This window comes from Panthera onca, chromosome C2 (assembly GCF_046562875.1).
Source record: "Panthera onca isolate mPanOnc1 chromosome C2, mPanOnc1 haplotype 2, whole genome shotgun sequence".
In the NCBI taxonomy this organism is placed as follows: domain Eukaryota; kingdom Metazoa; phylum Chordata; class Mammalia; order Carnivora; family Felidae; genus Panthera; species Panthera onca.
The window spans coordinates 3,434,132-3,452,115 of NC_138347.1; the positions used below are offsets into that span (position 1 = coordinate 3,434,132).

The following is a 17,984-nucleotide window of genomic DNA, read 5'->3' on the forward strand; positions in this document are numbered from 1 at the left end:
GACACCATGCCCGTTACCCTGACCGTCCCTTTGGTGGTGCCGATCGCAGGACAGGGTGGCAGCTTTTCCTCACGGCCGTGTTCTGGGCTAAACGGAGTGGGGAACGTACCAGGTCCCGCTAACTCCCGCCACTGTACGGGTAGGCTCTGACTTTGTTTCCCCGAAGCACCTCCCATCTCTCCCAGGGCTGAGGTGCTCCCCCGGGCTGCACATGGGGGGCCAGGGGCCCGTGGGGGGAGGTGTGGCCAGCAGCCCCCCGCGGGCAGCCCGGGCAGCGACCAGCCACACACCGTGAGCCCGAGCCCTGCTCGCTTCAACAGCACAATTACTGTTGAGTGCTTGTGGCATCCACACCCCTTCCGGCAAATCAATGAAGCTGGAGCCTGGAGCCCTAATGCGGCCGGTGGGGGGGGGGGGGCAGGCTGTCCCCGTTCATCCTGAGCAGCAGGCGTGGCAGGGTCAGCGGCCACCCCGCCGGCCCTCCCTCCTCTCCGCAATCCCGGGGCCCCACCTCTGGACCGGCGAGAAGAGAAAGGAAAGGCAAGTGTGGGTCCTCTCTTCGGTGAGAAGGCTGGGGGCAGGAGGGTGGATGTAGGGCTGCCCCGGGAAGCACGGTGTCCCTGGGTGGGAAGCATCTCTGCATGTCACAGAGCGCGCCTGGACACGGGCCGGGAGCGGGGACTGACGGCCAGCTGCCGGGGAGCCACCTGCCGCCCCGCAGCGGGAAGCCGGGGGTCTCGGCGAGGCCCTCCCAACAAGACACGGGCATCTGACTGCCTTCCGTCCGCAGCGTGAATAGATAAACTCTCAACAGATCGATACAAGCGGCGAGGGCTCTACGCGGCACTCACCACGGACTGGCCCTGCTTCGGCCCTGGACACACAGTCCTGTGTCTCATCCGAACGACCCCCGAGGGAGACGCTCCCTCCACCCCCCTTCACGGATGGAGCCACCGAGGCACGTAAGGAACTTGCCTGCGTGCCCCAGAATCCGGGCTCTGGACTGGGACATCATAATGTCGGTACGTGGACAGAGCGTCACTGAATCTGAGAAGCGCCCACCCTCCCCGAACTGTTTACCGTCCCTGCCTATAACATGTCACCCTTCACGGCCACAGCACACACCACGTCCTCGATTAACGCAACTGCGGCCAGGAAACGGCGGAGGGCTTTGGGGAGGACACCGCTTTTCAGAAAAGACAATAAGAGTGCCACCACAGCACGGCCCGCGCTTTGCACGCTGAGGAAAGAAGGGAAACGACAGAGGTTGAAAGACCGTCAGGCAGGTTCACCGAGAGTGGAACCGAGAGACAGAACGTGGGCCATACACTCGGGGGGATGTTATTCAGTCTTTTTTTTTTTCAACGTTTTTTTTTTTTTTTTTTTTTTTTTTTTTTTTATTTATTTTTGGGACAGAGAGAGACAGAGCATGAACGGGGGAGGGTCAGAGAGAGAGGGAGACACAGAATCAGAAGCAGGCTCCAGGCTCTGAGCCATCAGCCCAGAGCCCGACGCGGGGCTCGAACTCACGGACCGCGAGATCGCGACCTGGCTGAAGTCGGACGCTTAACCGACTGCGCCACCCAGGCGCCCCTTATTCAGTCTTAAGAAGTCAGGAAGCGGACCCATGCCACAACGTGGACGGACCCCGAGGACATCGTGCTCAGGGAAACGCGCCAGGCACAGAAGGACAAGGACTGATTCCATTCGTCCGAGGGGCCCGGAGAGTCAGATCCACGGAGACGGAGCAGAGGGTGGGCGCCGGGGGCTGGGGAAGCGGCATGTACTCGGGACACAGTTTCGGTCGGGGAGGATGGTCGGTGGGGATGCTGGTGACCTGACTGTGACTCTGTTTCATGCCCCAGAGCTCCACAGCCAGGAGTGGTTAAGATCATAACTTTTATACATATTTTCTTAAGTTGACTTATTTATTTTGAGAGGGCGCGCATGTGTGAGAGAGTCCCAAGCAGGCTCTGTGCTGTGAGCGCAGAGCCTGATGCAGGGCTCGATCCCACAAACGCTGGGATCGTGACCTGAGCCGAGATCAAGCGTCGGACGCTTAACCGACTGAGCCACCCAGGCGCCCCCAATTTTATATGTATTTTGCTATAATTTAAAAAAAAAGTCACGCAGGGCACCTAAAGCTAACTCGATGAGACTTTCTGGCTCTACTTTAACGCTCTAGACCGTGTTTTTAGGGGTACTGCTTCTGTTCAGGCAAACGCTCCCCTCGGGCGATCAGTTTGGGGATTCGGGGAGCAGGCGTGGTACCGCGGTGGGGGCGAGGGGGGACAGGAGGACAGGGAGGGTGCGCTCAAGGCAAACGAACCACACCGTCAACTACAGACATTTGTTTTTTTGAGGTTGCAACCGTCTGGGGCCATCTCCCGCCACATGGCCGCGTGCCCAACACACCTGGGGAGAGACGCCGTGTGCTCCTCGCGCTCCCGCAGGTGGCTCTTGACGTGCGCGCTTAGGATATTTTTTGCTCAGAAAGATCCGGAACCCTGGGAACGCAGACACTCGACCACCAAGCGGGAGGAGACGGCCCCGGGAGCCGAGTAAGAGGCTGTGGGTCCAGCTCCAGTTCAGGGCCGGGGTCGCTAACTTGCAAACCACGCTGGCTTCGAGCGGTCCCGCGGCCTGGAGCTCGTGCCTCCGCGGAGGATGGGAATGTTGGGCCTGGATGTGCCTCGAGGCGGCCGCCTCTCAGCTCGTCGTCTGCCTCTCAGCTCCTCGTCCGCATGCCCGAGGGGGGAGTTAGGACGTGCAGGGACATCCTTCCTAGGGGCAAGATCAGCTGGCGGGTTGCTGTCGAGGTGGATACTTGGGGGGCCCTCCGCGTCTTCCGGGGACTCTCTTATCCCTTCCAGCCAAAGACCTGCCCCAGTTCCCAGTAGTGCTGCCGCTGGGTCATCTGCAGCCGAGGAAGCGGGGGCTGGATGTAGGAGGCTTAGCCTGTGCCTTTTGCTGGGGGAAGGGCCTTGGGGACGTGCCCACCACTCCCAGGAGGCAAAGCCAGGGTGTGGGGACCCAGCCTCCAGGGAGCCACGGCTGCCTGTGCCCCCCCCCCCCCACCGGTCCCTGCCGTCCCACCGCCGGGCTGGGCCCTGGGCTCCCCATCAATGGCACTGACATCGGCGGCTTGGCCGTGTCCCTGATTCATCTTTCATTTGCAAGTCACGTGAGCTGTCTGATGGGACACCAAGCCCTTCCTCTGCCCTTGCTTTCCTTCCCTGAAGACCAGAGCTGTGCTCCGCACGTGTTTGAGGCCACGGCGGCCCCGGGGAGGCCGCTGGCCCAGGCCGCTCGGGGCTCCAGGGATCGTGTTTCCAGCAGGCATCCGGGGTCCTGGGGGCTGAGTTTGGGCTTGCGGTGGCCTCACAGAGATGCGGACAAGTGACAAGAGTGCTGCTTCGGCTCCTGCCGCGGTCTCCCAGGGGAGAGGGAGGGGCAGGGGGTGGCGGGGGGAGGGGTGCCGGGCCGGGGGCTGCTATCAGGACAGGACGTGAGCCTCCCTGCGGGGCCGGCTCCTCCCTGGGCACTCTGCCTGTCACTTGGTGCCATCTGTGGTCACCCCATGGGGGCGCCTCTGCCGTGCCCGCCGTACCAAGGAGAAGGCGACTTCCCTCGGGCTTCCTGGCGGTCAAGCGACAGAGCCGGGTCTGCGGGGCCCGTGGTCCTCGCCACTCTGTGCGGTCACCCCTCCAGGACAGGGTGAGCTGCAGGCCGTCTGAGAGATCTCCGCGTCCTTCTGTTTAAGAGACCTTCGGGCCACGGCGAATGGGAAGGGGGAGGGAGACCAGTGGTTCCCTGACTCGTCGGTGCCCTCGGGCTAGACAGGATTGGACAGGCCTCCTCTCCGAGAGGTGTCCGGTCGATCTACTTGTCCAGTAAGAGACCGGACACCCCCGTTCTTGTTACATCCCCCCTCCCAGCTCCCACCCAGCTGGAGACAGAGGGGTCATCGCAAGCCCAGGGGGACAGACCTGGAGGCAAAACGCCTCCTCCCCCATCACTACCAGACCATCTCCAGCTGGAGACCCTCTCCGAACCTGGGCGTCTCCGAACTTGGCGATTAGCTTATGTTACCATTTCAAATATCCACTTAAATATCGTTAAGTTACAAACACTTAAAGGAAGAGAAGCAGACTGCGCTGGAGGATGGCCACGGGGAGTCGCCGTCACCTGGCGGTCGTGCAGGGGTAACAGTGGCGCCCAGGCCCCGAGAACTCACGAGGGGTCGCGCGGCCAGTGGACGTGGTCCTGCAAAATGGAGCAGAGGCCCCTCCGTCGTCGGCTCTGCACGTGGGCAGGGCAGGGCACACATCTCGGATTCCAAAGGACAATTTCACCAGGCTCTGCCAGGTGGCAAGACAGACGTATTTTCCAGGAAGGGGGGAGATACCCCAAAGGGGGTCTCCGGGCCTGGCTGTGTTGACCACATGCGGGGGGGGGGGGGGCCAGGGGGCAGCTCCACGTTTCGCAAAAGAGAAGGTGGGGTTTCCCTAAAGAAGTGTAGTAGCTGTTTGTGCCCAAGGCAAGAAAGGAAGGCAGAGGAGCCTGGAGTCCCTTGGAGGGTGCAGGGCTGGAGCAGGGCGGGTGGCGGGCACAGGGAGGCAGGCGGCGGGGAGAGGGACGGCGGGCAGGGCTGTTGGAGGCCTGGCCGCAGAGGAAACCGCAGGGACTCAACGGGACCCAGGCACTGCAGGCCCAGGCTCTGGAGACCACGGCTCCTGGTGAGAAGGGACGACAGCCGGGTGCACTGGGGCGGAGGGACCGCAGTCGGCGGGTGGGGCGACCGCAATCGGTGAACCCAGCACAGTCTCTCACAGATACTAGAACAACTTTCCAACACTGCTCTCCGCTTTCGGGTTTTCTCATTTGTTCCCTCGTTTTAGAGCAGACACAGCTTCACCAAGTCAAGCGGCCGTTTGCTTCTGGGGACCTGGGATCCAGGTTCAGAGTGAGGCTGGGGTCCCAGCTGCGGTGAGGCTGGGACAAGAATGCAATGGCTCGGAGTGGGGGCAGGGAACGTATCCATTAAGCCCCCCACGTCCTGCCCCGCCCCCGTGTCCTTCTGTCCGTCCCGGGGCGCCCTGCGGCAGCTGTGGTTGCCTATTTGTGAGGCCATCACCGGGGGGAACGGCATCGTGGGTGTCACGGTCACACCGGACCCAGCGCTCAGCACACGGTAGCTGTTCAACAGCTCGTCCGGACAGCGGGCTAAGTGACTCGCCTTGTCCCGTTGATTCTACGTCAAGCGGCACTGGAGGTTCGCGCACCTTACGAAGAGGTTAAGGACCGCGCCCAGGGCATGTGGACAGAGGGGTGAGGCTCTGAGAGTGTGGCCCGCGGTCGGCCTGGCTCTGTGTGCTGCCTTTGTGTGTGTGTGTGGGGGGGGGACAGGAGGGGCGCGGGCCCCAAGCAGAAGCCACCTGTGCCCTCCGAGCCCACTGTGCACAGCCTCTGAAGGGAAGCTCGCAGGCGAAAGATCGATTCCCCAAGGCGGTCCGAGGATCCCCCCGGTTCCCACTGCTGTTGTCACACTGTATGCCCCGGGGACTGTATGTGACGTGCGCGTCTGGAGTTGCCTTCATATCAAAAAGCACTGAACCAACTATCCGATGGCTGCAACGGTGTCACCGGGCACCTGAGACGCCCCAGCCTCATCACCCCAGGACAGGGAAGGCGGCCTCCCTTCGGACAACTCCGGACCATCCCCCTAAGCTCTGTTGGACCCGGTTCTATCTGTGGGGGTCACTGCTGGGGGCGTTCTTCCCCTGCATCTGTGCCCTCTCTGGGGGGAGCGTGCAGTGACCAAGAGCCGGGTGAGTCGCGGAGCACAGGGCAGAAATAAGGCGGAGCCACGGGACTGATGACCAGGGGGGCAAAGCAGCGCAAACGCCAGAAGACACGCGCCTCAACCCTCCCCCGTCCCCCATCACGCTTTCCCCTTGGAAGCAACGTGGGGTCTGTGTCCACGGCCTTCGGTGGGGGAGAAGAGCTCTGCTGGGTTAAAGGGAGACAGAGCGCGGCCAGCACGCGGGGACCTTTCAGAATCAACCGGGCGCCTGTGACCTTAAGGAAGGAGGGCGCAGCCACAGAAAACACCGCTGGAAATGCTCTCGGCAGAGACGTCTGATGTCCCCACGGTGCTGCTGGGCGTGCGGTGAGTGGCCCATTGTCATTTTCCGGCACGTGCCTGGAAACCCCAAATGCGTCGGCTCTGCCCAGGGCTGCAAGTCCAGCCGAGCCTCCGACAGCGTCAAGGGCAAAGGCAGAGCGCTCCGAGCAAGGTCGAGGAACAGTAACAGGGGCTGCAGACGTCTGCCCGCACTTCCCCTCCCCTGCGCGCCGCGGCCAGAGGCCGTTCGTGGCCGGAGCCTGGGGTGGGCGCCTGATGCCCACCCTGGTCCCGCAGCCCCAGGCGCTCTGGCCGCCCGCTCTTGCTGCTTCCCAGGCCAGTCTCTAAAGCAGATGCGATTGTCCCACTTTTCGGATGCGGAGGCCAGCTCCGCCGCGGGGGGACTTGCTCAGAACCACGGGAAGGGGTGGAGCCGCCCCGGGCAGCAGATCGGGCCCCTAGGAGGCCGCGGCCTCCCCGCTCCTGAGGGTGGGTGTGCCTTCAAGGGCTGCCTTCTGGAAGTCGCCCCCACCCCAGGTGCGTCGGCTCCTGCACGCCAGCCTCGCCGGCGGAGCCCCCAGACTCAGCCCTCCCCTCGCACCCTCTGACACCTGCCTTCCGCTTTTCACCCGCTTCCGGTCCAGCTTCTCGGGGAGACCGTTGGGAAGCTCTGGGGGAGAAGCTGGCAGTGCTGACCCGGCGGCAGGGTCTCATCTCACCTCTTTCGAAAGATCGAGGGGGCCGGCCTCAGAGAAGTCTCATCCGGCAGGGCGGGAGAGCGTGTGCTCGTGTGTGTGCAGGCGGGTGTGCGGGTTTGTGTTTGTGCACGTGTGTGCCGTGTGCACGCATGGTTTCGTGCGCACTTTGTGCGTGGAAGCACGCGTGCACGCGTGTAAGTGCGTGTGTGGGGCTGCGCGTGCGTGCGCCTGAAGTGGGGCCGTTTCTTCCTCTGAGGAGGGCGTTGAGGCTCCTGAGCGGTCCGGCAAACGCCTAGTCCTGGAAGTCGGGGGGCCAGAGGCCCGTCCTGACCACCTGCCCAGCGCTCATGAAACGAGAGGGTTGCCAGCCTGCCCTTGCAGATGCTTCCTGTTCCCTGCTCTCTGATTCGACCAGGGCGGGCTGGGGTGGGGGAAGGGTGGGTCCTCACGTCCCCGGGACGGACATGGGGACAGTGGCAGTGAGGGTGGCTTGTTGGCAAGCTGGCAGAGGCACTCCGGATCTCTCGGAGAGACCCTCTCCTGCCCCCTGCCTACTCCGTGACTGGTGGGGGCACCCTCCCCTGGCTTCCTGGCAGGGGTGGGGGTGGGGGGTCCTGGAGAAGAGAAGGGGAGAGACGGCAGCTAGGGGGGCTTCCGTGAAATGTGCAGCTGAAGAATGGAAGTCATTGCCTCACGGTGGCTTCCCCCCCTCCCCCGGGGCCTTCAGGAAGAGCTGAAAATCCCCCCTCCAAGCCAGCTTTCTTATTGTCCCTCTCTGCCAATCAGAGGCACGGGTCCAGGACTCTCTGGGCTCAGGCCAGGGGTTTAGAAAGGGAGGGACCCGGGACAAAGGGGGGGGGGTCTGTCCCAGAAGCCTCTCCTATGAGACTCAAGTTGGTTAGGGTCACTGGACATCTGGAGGGCTTCATGTCTCCAGAGAAGGGCAGAGGGACCACAGAGCCTGTCGCTTTGTGGGGGGGAGGGGATCAGCAGCCTCAGGGAGCCCCCTTTGCGGTCAGAGCTGACCGCCTGCCTGGGAGGGGACACGGAGGGAGTGGGGGCAGGTACGAGGGTCCCTTCTCTCTAAGACCCCCATCCCCCCTCTGCACCTGCTCCCCACTGGGCAGGAGGCACTGCTACTGGCCGGGGGTGGGGGGGTGGCGGCACACTCGGTCACCCTCAGTGCCACGGTCACCATCCCTGCGCAGGGACACATCCCCCAGGGCTGCCCATCGCTGCCCACTGGCTCGGCGGTGTCTGCTTCGGGGTCGTTTGGAGCGAAATGAAAGGCTTAACGTACCAGCCCTCTGAACATGCAAACTCAACCGGATGAGATCTGTTACAGAGAAAGCTCTGCCCATGAGGCGGAAAAAATACCCCCGCGTGGGTCGTCCCCTTTCCACGGGGCCGAGGCGTGGGGATGCCAGCTCCGCAGGGCCCCGCCGTCCCCCAGCCCAAGTTGTCAGAGGCTGCAGCCCGGACCCGCCACGCGCGGACGCACAGACGACGGTCCCCCACCCGCCGCGGCGACCCCCCCCCCGCCCCCCCCCTCCCCCCCCGCGCGTCGCCCTTCACCCGGGGAGGGGCCACGGCCCGGGATCACAGGGCCACGGTGCTGACGGGGGGAGGGGGGTGGGGGGCGCGGACGGAGCACAGGGGTGGGGGCACCCAGCGGGGGCTGCAAGGGCGGGGAGGAGGCTACCTTCTGAATGCGCCCATCGATGTCCAAGTAGATGGCCTTGGGCCGGTAGCTGGAGGAGCCGGACCCCATCTTGTGCGCCGAGCGGCTGCACTTGGACTTTTTACTGTACTTTCTCGACGCCAGCCGCCGCGGGGAGGGCGGGGAGTGGGAGGGAGGAGGGGGCGGCGGCGGGAGGGAGGAGGAGACCAGCCAACCAGAGCGCCGCGCCGCACCGGTGCGGGCTCTGCCGCCGCCTCTGGCGCGCGCGTCTAGGCTCGTGCTCCGCCTCCGGCCTCGGCCTCCCCCCTCCTCCCTCCGCCCCGTCCTCCTTCCCCCGTTTCCCTCCCACCTCCTCTCTCCCTCCTCCCCCTCCCCCTCCCTCCCGATTCCTCCCCTTCCCTCCCTCCTCCTCCCACCTCTTCCCTCCTCCCTCTTCCCTCCCTTCCCACATTAGGGCACACCCCCTCTTCTTCCGCTTGACTCCAGCCTCCTTGGGGACCAGGCCAAGAGAGAAGCCTATCTCCAAGTGACCTCTGGACAGGTGCCCATTTAGAGTGACCCCTCTGGCTGCAGGCTGGTCACCTCCCCGTGTGACCAGATTCCCACAGTAACCCCCTCTAGCTGCCGGCTGGTCACCCCTCTGCCGGCCAGAAAATCCCATAGCGACCCCCTCTGGCTGCAGGCTGGTCACCTCCCCACACGGACAGTTGCCCATAGTGACTCCTTTGCCCCAGGTGGCTAATCAAACACATCAGGGACTGGGGGCACCCCCCCCCCCCCCGCCAGGCTACCTGCAGTCATTAGCCAACCCTGGCCCCCGTTTCACATCGGGCACCTCCCCCGGGTTCAGCCTCCCCCTGCTGCGATTGCTATCCTCGCCTAATTTGACGAGGAAATGAGAAAAGTTGCTTCTCATTCATGCACGTCCCTCGCCTAAGTTTTCCGTACATCCTCGGGACTGACAGCCTCTCCCAGCTGCACCCAGAGCTGAAATGGCAATTTTATTTCTGTCCTTACTGGAGCCAGAGTGAGGATTACCCAGCCACCGGCTCTGTGCTGGTTTCCGCGCTGTTCTGCCCACCCTCCCCACACCTGGTTCGTGGCTACAGGGAGTGTGGGAAAGGCAGGAGGGAAAGAGAAGGGATTTCAGGCAGCGAGTGATCTGCAGACCACAGTGGGGGCTCCTTTGTGGCTCCCAGTTCTCTGGGATCTCCCAGTGGGAACCCGATGCGGGGAGGGCTGGTGAAAACCGGGTGTTGCTTTTTGAGAGAGGGCCCGGTGCACACAGGCTCCTCCCGCCCTCCACGCCGGCCCGAGCCAGCCTGACCACTGCCAACGGTCACCGCCTTTGCCTTCTCTGGCCACCCGGTTTTTGCCTGGTGCCCAGGCTTTCCAGAGTACCCCCCCCCCCCCCCCCCGGCCCAGCCACACGGAGCACTGGCCAGGCTGGAGCCCCGGGGAAGGTGGGGCTCATCGTCTTTAGGCGAAGTGGTCTTCCTCACTCAGCCTTTGGACAGTCGGGCACGTGTGGCTTCATGTCCCCGTAGCGTTGCCCTGGCCTCCAGCCCAGCGAAGGGGCCACGTCGGAGCCTGGGCACACGAGACTTGATTCGGAAGTGACTAGGGGGAGATAGAGGGCAGCAAGGGAACTTTGGTGCGGGGGTGGCCTCGTTTGGGTGGCTGTCGTCGGTCACCTGACTCACAGTTGTGATCACGTGCCCCCAGAAAATTGGAGCAAGCACTGTTGTCATGGTTCAGTTCTGTTGTCGAATGTTCTGATGCTGTTTGGGCTGAGCCAGCGATGGGTCCGTGGGGCTGGTGCGCCGTGTGGTGTGGGAATCTCACCACCCAGCAGATGGCTCATTAGCCCGGTGCTTGTTTATTCCCTGTGTCTTACAGTCATCTGGTCTGACCCTCTCCAATCATCTCCCTCTGGCGCCCCGGAAAGGCCGTGTGCGGCTCTCCGCGGAGCTCTGGGTCCCAGGTCGGAGCGTGGGGCTCTGTGACTGCTCCCGGCGTCCCGGGGGGGGGGGGGGGTGGCGTCCTCACACTGGCTGGCTGGGTCTGGATTCAGAATAATAATCACTCTCATGAGTGTTTCCTGGACCGGCCCTGCGCACACATTCTCGTTCAGGGAGCCCGCAGCCGTTGGGGGCCCAAGAGGATTACCCGCCGTCACCTTATTCCCGAGCGGGCCGGCGGATCTAGCCAGCACTGTCCTCACTGTGGGTCGCTGCGTCTCTAGGAGCTGGCGGTCAGGAGGGAAGAAACACGGTCTTGGGCCTGGAGGAGCTGGTGTTTCTCTGGGACACAGACGAGACGGGACAGACAAACGTGACCTGTGGCCTGTGGGGTCATGAGGAGTGCGAAGGAGAGAAGTCACGGGGGAAGGAGATACAAACTGGGGCATGTGGGGAGCTGACATAGACAGCACACAGGCGTCGGGGAGCCAGGAGCAAAGAACCTTCTAGCGAAGGGTGGAGAGGCTCCACGCCAGTGCGGCCGGTGGGCGGGAGGGAGTGGAGGGGGGGGCCTGGAGTGGGAAGTGAGGTCCCAGAGACGAGGGGGCGGCAGGCCCCCATGTGGACCGTGCAGGTGACCCGGTGGCACTCTCCTTGGCCAGCCCCACGGGATGTGGTCTACTCTAGTGTTGGTGTTTGGACAGGATCATCCCGCTGCTGGCCAGCAGGGCTGTGGCAGGGAGAGCCGAGAACACACCCCTACGGTAACGTTTGCTAAGAACACTGGTGGTTGGACCAGGGCCGTGAGAAGTGGCTGGAACCTGTAACCACTGGGGAGGTTGCTCAGATCTTTCCTTTCTGCTCATTGCTTAGGTTGACATTATTTCTGCTTTTTGCTCTCCTTCCCTTTTATATAATGTGGCCCTGCCTAAATTCACGCTCCTTCATCCCGGACGGCCCCTGGGGTAGGCTCGGAGGGGCCAGCTCTCCCCTCTGTGCACCAAATCAGCCCAAGCGTCTCCCTGGTGTCCTTGACCTGTGTTCCTGACCCTGGCTTGGCCACCAGGAATGCAGCCAACGTAAGTTCCCAGAATCAAGACAAAAACGAAAGAAACCGCCTGCCTCTGCCAGGTGGGCTGGGGGCGGGGGGCAGGAGCCCCAAGAGCGTTATAGGAACTTGGCCGCTGCGTTCGCATAGTCCCAGGGGGAGTCCCAGGGAAGGAAGCTTATGATTGTCTGGGAGGTCCGAGTGCCAGATCCTGCCCAAGTCTCACAGGAAAGGGGGAGGAGAAGGAGCCCCCGGAGGCGCGAAGTCCCCCGGCGTCTGAGAGCCAGGGCTGGGTCCAGCCTCCGTCTCTGGCCCGCACGTCGACCACATTTCTTCTGGTACCACACACTCAAGCTCGTTCCTGTGCGCAGAACCTACTCTTTTAATCTGCCACAAGGACCGTGCCGAAGGAGACGCCAGAGTCAGGCATCAGGACCAAAATGAAGATGACGGGGACTGAGCCGAGACCGGGGCTGGAGGGGCCGGGCCCCGGTCCCCGGGTCCCACGGCTGTTCATCTCCGGCTCAAGGAGACGAAGCCACACGGGGAGGAGAGAGGGTCTGCCCTGTCCCTTCAGGGTGGGCAGTCTCCGGCAAGGATGCAGAGATGAGGAAGGGGGTTCGGGCACTCGGGAAAAGTCTAGAGGATGTATCCAACCGCAGAGGGAGACGCGTGTCCGGAGTGGCCGGGCCAGGCACGGCGTCTTCCCCTGTGGCCGGCAGCGCCCAGCGCTGGCTCCTGGCGGGGCCCCTGGACCGGGACTGGTGGGGGGGGGGGACGGGGAAATGGGTCAGCGGGCTGCTGTGCCCTGAGGACACCGCCTGCCTGTCCTTTCTTGGGTCTACTTGGTGTTGGTAATAACCATTCTGAAAAGGATCCAACCGCCTCCTCTGCCAACTCTTTTCCCGAACCCCGGCGGGGGTGGGGGGGGCACCGAATGAGCGCGTTGAACAAGCAGAGTGTATTAGTGCCCCCCACACACCAGGCACTGAGCGGCCTTATGAAGGGGGATTGGAGCGCCCTGGACTCTGGGAGCACCGTGGGGCAGGGAAACGGATGAACTGCCCAGAGATCAGGCGCGTCACACTCTGACAGCCGCACCGCCAGCCTCTTGGAGGGACCCGCCTGCTTCACACGTACATAACGAAGCGAATACCCCACAAACTGCTCTAACCCTCGCGGAAAGCCGTTCGGCAGGATGCGCCGAGAGTTTGAGAACCGGCCTGCCCCGAGCTCCGGGGCAAAGGGAGGAGAAACGTGCAGGCAGCAGCCATCCGGGTGCCAGCGTTCCCGGGGTTTGATTTATACCCACATCAGCTTGTTTCTTTTTATGGCTTTGGTAATTACAGAATTATGACCGGTTGTAAATGCTTCAAACGGTGCAGTGGTAGAGGCAAAGTCCCATCCGGATCCGGAGGTTGGGACGTCCCCTCTTCCGAACCCGCGCCCCGCGGGTCCCTGACACGCGTACGCTCGTTTCTCTTCCCTCGTTCGCCGGTTCCCCACGGGACGGGCCTGGAGATCTTCCCAGCACATCGTGGTTGCCCGTGGTGCAAAACGAACCCGCGTGTGTATCCCTGGGTAGTTGTGCTGTTATTCTGTGCGACTGATTCTCGGAAGTAAGACTTCTGGGTGGGAGTGTGTGCACGGCTCAGTTTTTTATTTTGCTTGATTGCCGTCTGTGACGGTGCGGCTGACGTACGTGCCCGCCGTCAGAAAGCGGGGGTGCCGTGCCGCCGCACTCTCCGCAAAATAAGGTCGACTTAATCCTGTTTGTTTTCCAGTCTGAAGAGGGAAGAGACGTCTTGTTTCGACTTGCATGTCTGTGTTTACGAGCGAGGGGAGACGTCTCTCCTGACTGTGGGCCGTTTGTGTTTCTGTGGCAAATCCATTTGCTTTGCCCTTTGTTTTATTAAAAAAAATCTTTTTATTATTGATTAAAATACATTATTTTTAATATTATTCATTTTTGAGAGAGAGAGAGAGAGAGAGACAGAGCGCCAGCAGGGGAGGGGCGGAGAGAGGGAGGCACAGAATCCAAAGCAGGCTCCAGGCTCTGAGCTGTCAGCACGGAGCCCGACGGTGGGGGGGCTCGAACCCATGAACTGCAAGATCATGACCTGAGCCGAAGTCAGACGCGTAACCGATCGAGCCACCCAGGTGCCCCTTATTATTGATTTTTTTTTTAACCAGCTCCTTGTGTGCAAAGGATAGCAGCTCATCGACCATCGTGTATTTTACAAATATTTCCTCCAAGTTGCTGGCTTATCTCTCAGCTTTATTCATGGTGTCTTTATAATGTGCCTCTTATGTGTGTAAGGAATCAAGGCCCTTCTTAGTCTTCAGGGGGACTAACCTTCTGGGTTTCCTGCCAGCTTGGAAAGGAAGTACTATTTATAATAAAAAAATTTAAAAAAGAAGAAAGAAAGAAATGACCTGCATTTCCAAAGATTGGCACGGGCTAATTAATTGTGGCACATTTGCTGAGGGGAGTCCAACAGGGTAAATCACGACGAGCGTGTGGAGACCCAGGGAAAGGTCACGTGCGGAACCTTCAGCGACGCGGCAGGATCCTCAGAGGCGTTTACACGCAGGCTGCTCGTTCCCGCATACCATCCGTCCGTGGGGCGCGAGCCACACGCTGAAGCTGGACACCTGCCGGGGACAGGACCATCCCGGGCTGCACAGTTGGCACACCGGGGTTGCTCTGCGAAAACCGCCACAGAGCTGAACTGGTTTGGAAAGGGAGTAAGAAATGCTTGTGTGTTCAGGGGGTAGGATTCTAGGCATTTTCTTTCCTTTTCTTTCTCTCTCTCTCTCCTTTTAAAGTTTATTTATTTATTTGGAGAGAGACATCGTGAGTGGGGGAGGGGCAGAGAGAGAGGGAGAGAGAGACGATCCGCCGTGGGGCTCGAACTCCTGAACTGTGAGATCAGGGACGTGAGTCGAAGCCGGATGCTTAACCGACTGAGCCACCCAGGTGCCCCTGGGCATTGCCTTTTTCAAAACACTTTTACATTCTGTGGTGTTATTTTTGCCATAAAATTGGGCAAAGGGGGAGCATCAGGTGACTGTGTTGAGCGGGACTGACGGGTCCCCTCCCGCCGTCTTCGCAGTGGCTGGATAGGAGAGGACGCATCCCATTTACAAAAGTTGTGCCGTGGGACCCTTGGTTTACCATGCGGTGTGGAGATAGCCTGCTTCCCTGGGCCCTCAGCGGGCCTCCCTCCTCCCCCGCTCCTCGTGGACAGTGATGGCCTCTGTGGGAAGCTGGCTGGCCCGGGCCCTCTTTCTTTCTCTCTCTCGGTCCATTTTCCTTCTTTTTAAAAAAAGTTTATTTATTTTGAGAGAGAGAGAGAGAGCAGGAGGGGCAGAGACAGAGAGAGAAAGAGGATTCCAAGCAGGCTCTGTGCTGTCAGCACAAAGCTGGACCCGGGGCTCGATCTCACGCACCTTGAGATCATCGCCTGAGCCGAAATCCAGTCAGACACTTAACCGACTGAGCCACCCAGGTGCCCCTCTCTTGGTCCGTTTTAGCGGCTTCCTCCCGGGGATCCTGCTTCCCCAGCCCCTGTCATCCTTCTGGAGCACGTGGCCCAGGACCTTCCTACTGGGCCAGTCTGGGCCTGTCACTTCCCTGACTGGCCTCTTTGGGGACGTTTCCTCACCTCCCAGTGTGGTATCGTCCCTGGCATCTGTCTGCCCTGTCCTTGTCCGTCCACACCAAGGAGACACCAGAAACTCACTGTCGCATCTGTGACGTTGCGCCTCATTTCATCGAGAAGAACGTCCCTCCCTGTCTCCTCCCCTTGATCACCTCTTTTTCAAGTTCCATTAAGGTGTCACCTACACGGTGCCAACTTCCCCGAACCCCCTGACCTCGGGAGCCAGGCAAGGAGCTCCTGCCCTGGGCCCCTGAGACCCAGCACACCTCTGCGATCCCACATGTGGCCCCGGACAATTTACATGCCCTCCCTGTGCCTCGGGGTCCTCACCGATCAAATGGGGAGGACGACCTGGCCCGGAGCCCTCTGGAGACTAGTCGGGAGCACAGGCTGATGCGTGGGAGTCCGCCGGCCCAGGGCCTGGCGCACAGTAGGAGCACGGGGCCGTGTGGTTGTCGTGTCAGGAATAAGCCGCGTTGTGCTGGGCGCGGTGACTACCACCGTCTTCTCTGCTGAATTATGACGTCAGGAGGGAAGACCGATTGTGGGGGGTCTTCCCGATGGGGGCCGGGCTCCCCCTGGGGCTGAGTGGACAAACCACGCCCCGTTAAGGAACGAGTGGCTGTGTGTGATTCAGCGGCCAGCCTTCCTTCTGCACGTGGCCTGTGCTGAATTTTTGGCCTTGCCCTTAATGGACATTAAGAGGGTCCTGGGAGCCAACCGTGCATCCTTGACGCCTTGGCTACGGTGACGTTTCCGAGGATGGAAAGGCTGCCTTGTGCTGACCCTGCAAGGGAGTCTTTCGCCCCCCAGCCTCGGGGTGAACTTGGTTCCCGTCTGCCCCGCGGAGCTGGACAGATGCACACCGGGAGCTCAGGAGTCGCGCGCTGCAGCCCCGGGGCCTGGTCAGCTGACAGCTGACAGTGGGCTCTCTGGGGCACCCTCACCTGTCCCTGCGCACGTCTGCCGGGCAGACCCCCCCCAACTTTCCACCGAGGGTTCGTGCTCCCTGACCTGTGGCACAGACAAGTGCTGACCGCGGCCGCCACCCACCCTTTGGATCGCTGTGCGTTTTCGACTTGCAAACCCTCTCGAGGGACCTTGGCTGGTGTCTCAGGCCGGTTCTCTGCGAGGAGCTCCGAGGTCAGAGGTGAGTGCGACTGACTGACATGTGCCCTGGGTCGGGGGCTGCCGGCCTGTGCGGCGACCCCCAATCTCTCTGGACCGTGTTCCCTGTATCGGGTCGGGGGCAGAGCGGAGAGCGCGTTCTGGTTCCCAGAGCTGTGTTAACTGCCAGAAGGGCACAGACCGGGCTCGTCGTTGAAAACGAGAGGAGGTTCCAGGCGTGTGAAGGTGGGCCAAGTGGGGGCTTGCACATGCCGGCCCGGGTCACCCGGGGGGGGTCCCAGCTTGCCAACCCACCCCGCCCTCATTTCGGCCCCCGTCACCCCCAGGCTCTTTGGCAAGTGGGGACATGGCTGCCCCAGACACCCGCCCGGCACGCTGGCTTCTTTCTATCCGGGCCCCTGGGCAGGTGCTGGAGACCGTGCTGGGCCACCGAGTGGGTCCTTCGCGCCCCCTGCGTGCGGCAGCGCCCTCGGTGACCGTGCGGGGCAGCCGCAGAATTTTACGTCAGGATCCAGGCTGGTCCGAGAACCCAAATGACCTCCCGGCCCAGGCTGGCCCGGTGGCCGTGCGTGGGATCCACGGCAGGCCGATGACGTCATTTCCAGAAATAGGGCCCAGAGTCATTGTGATGCAGACCTGTCCTTGGTTATTTACCGACAGTGTGTGTCCGCAGAGCCTAGCACTCCGGCTCAACGGGGTTCCTCCTGGGTGGTCCTTGAGCGCGAGGCTTGTGATTTTGGATGGCTTCCACAACGCCTCAGGGTACCTTAAAAATCCGCCCAATGTGAGTTCTAAGGGGTCAGAGCCGGTACGCATTTCAGTGCAGGAACCTCTTCCGCGAACTCCAAGTTCCGCCCTGGCCACGCCTCTTGTACATTTGTGGTTAATTTCCTAAGTGCCCGCCTGTCCACAGGAGCTGGAGGTTCCCTGTCCCCTGACCTGAGAGCCGCCCTCTCTCTCCCACGGGACCCAAACCAGAGGTGTATGAGGCCAACGGGAGGGGCCTCTGAATCCTCCCAGCAGGTGGGGGACACGGCTCCTTCCTGCCGGTGTCTTCTCGAGCTTCCGCCAAACGCAAGCGCAGAAACCCAAGGCGCCCCTCCGCCAACAGGTGCCAGACTAGAGTTTGCAAACGGTAGCGTGATGGCAAAGAGAGATCTTAACAGTAGGAAAAGCCCGTTCCTTTTTTTGTTTTCTTTCTTAGCAACTGAGCTGTTACTGGTATTTGTTCATTTAAATCATTTGGGTCTGAGAGCCCGGGACTGGGTGAAGTTCCCGGCGTCGGCTCGTGCGCCTTGGGCCGCCCCCCCCTCAGAAAGGTGCCTCCAGTCTGTCTCTCCAGACTGCAGCTGGGCTGGGTTACGGCTGCCAGAGGACAGCTTTATCACCCCCTGGACACCCCCCACCCTGCTTTGTTCTACAGCTCCCTTAAATTGCCCTCCCGCCCCCCTCCACCCTCCCCACCCCCCGCCACACCCGTGGATTTCCTTTACCTTCCTTCCTTCCTCCCCCTGGCCGAGGGCCCCTGGCCGCTGGGCCTGGCTTATTCTTACCACCATCATGACACCCTTAAGTGAAGGAGAGCATTTTTCTTGATCAGTGGACCAGATAAGCCTGGAGATTTTCCAAGAAGCTTCCACTACGAAATTAGGCCAGGTGGGAGATGGGGGGAATCA

At 61.7% G+C, this 17,984-nt stretch overlaps 1 protein-coding gene across 2 annotated transcripts in view; it reads right to left on the bottom strand.

Annotated features, from left to right (window-relative positions):
* PDE9A (phosphodiesterase 9A) overlaps positions 1 to 8,763 on the bottom strand; it is an 88,728-nt gene extending 79,965 nt beyond the window's left edge. Inside the window, exon 1 of one of the 2 annotated variants that reach the window (XM_078452732.2) lies at positions 8,528 to 8,763. In XM_078452732.2, coding sequence (XP_078308858.2) covers positions 8,528 to 8,596 — 69 coding nt within the window. In that variant the 5' untranslated portion in view covers positions 8,597 to 8,763. Of the gene's footprint in view, positions 1 to 851; positions 947 to 8,527 lie in introns of those variants that run through there. The other variant, XM_060640539.3, reaches the window with a different exon arrangement.
* Positions 8,764 to 17,984: the final 9,221 nt, after the last annotated feature.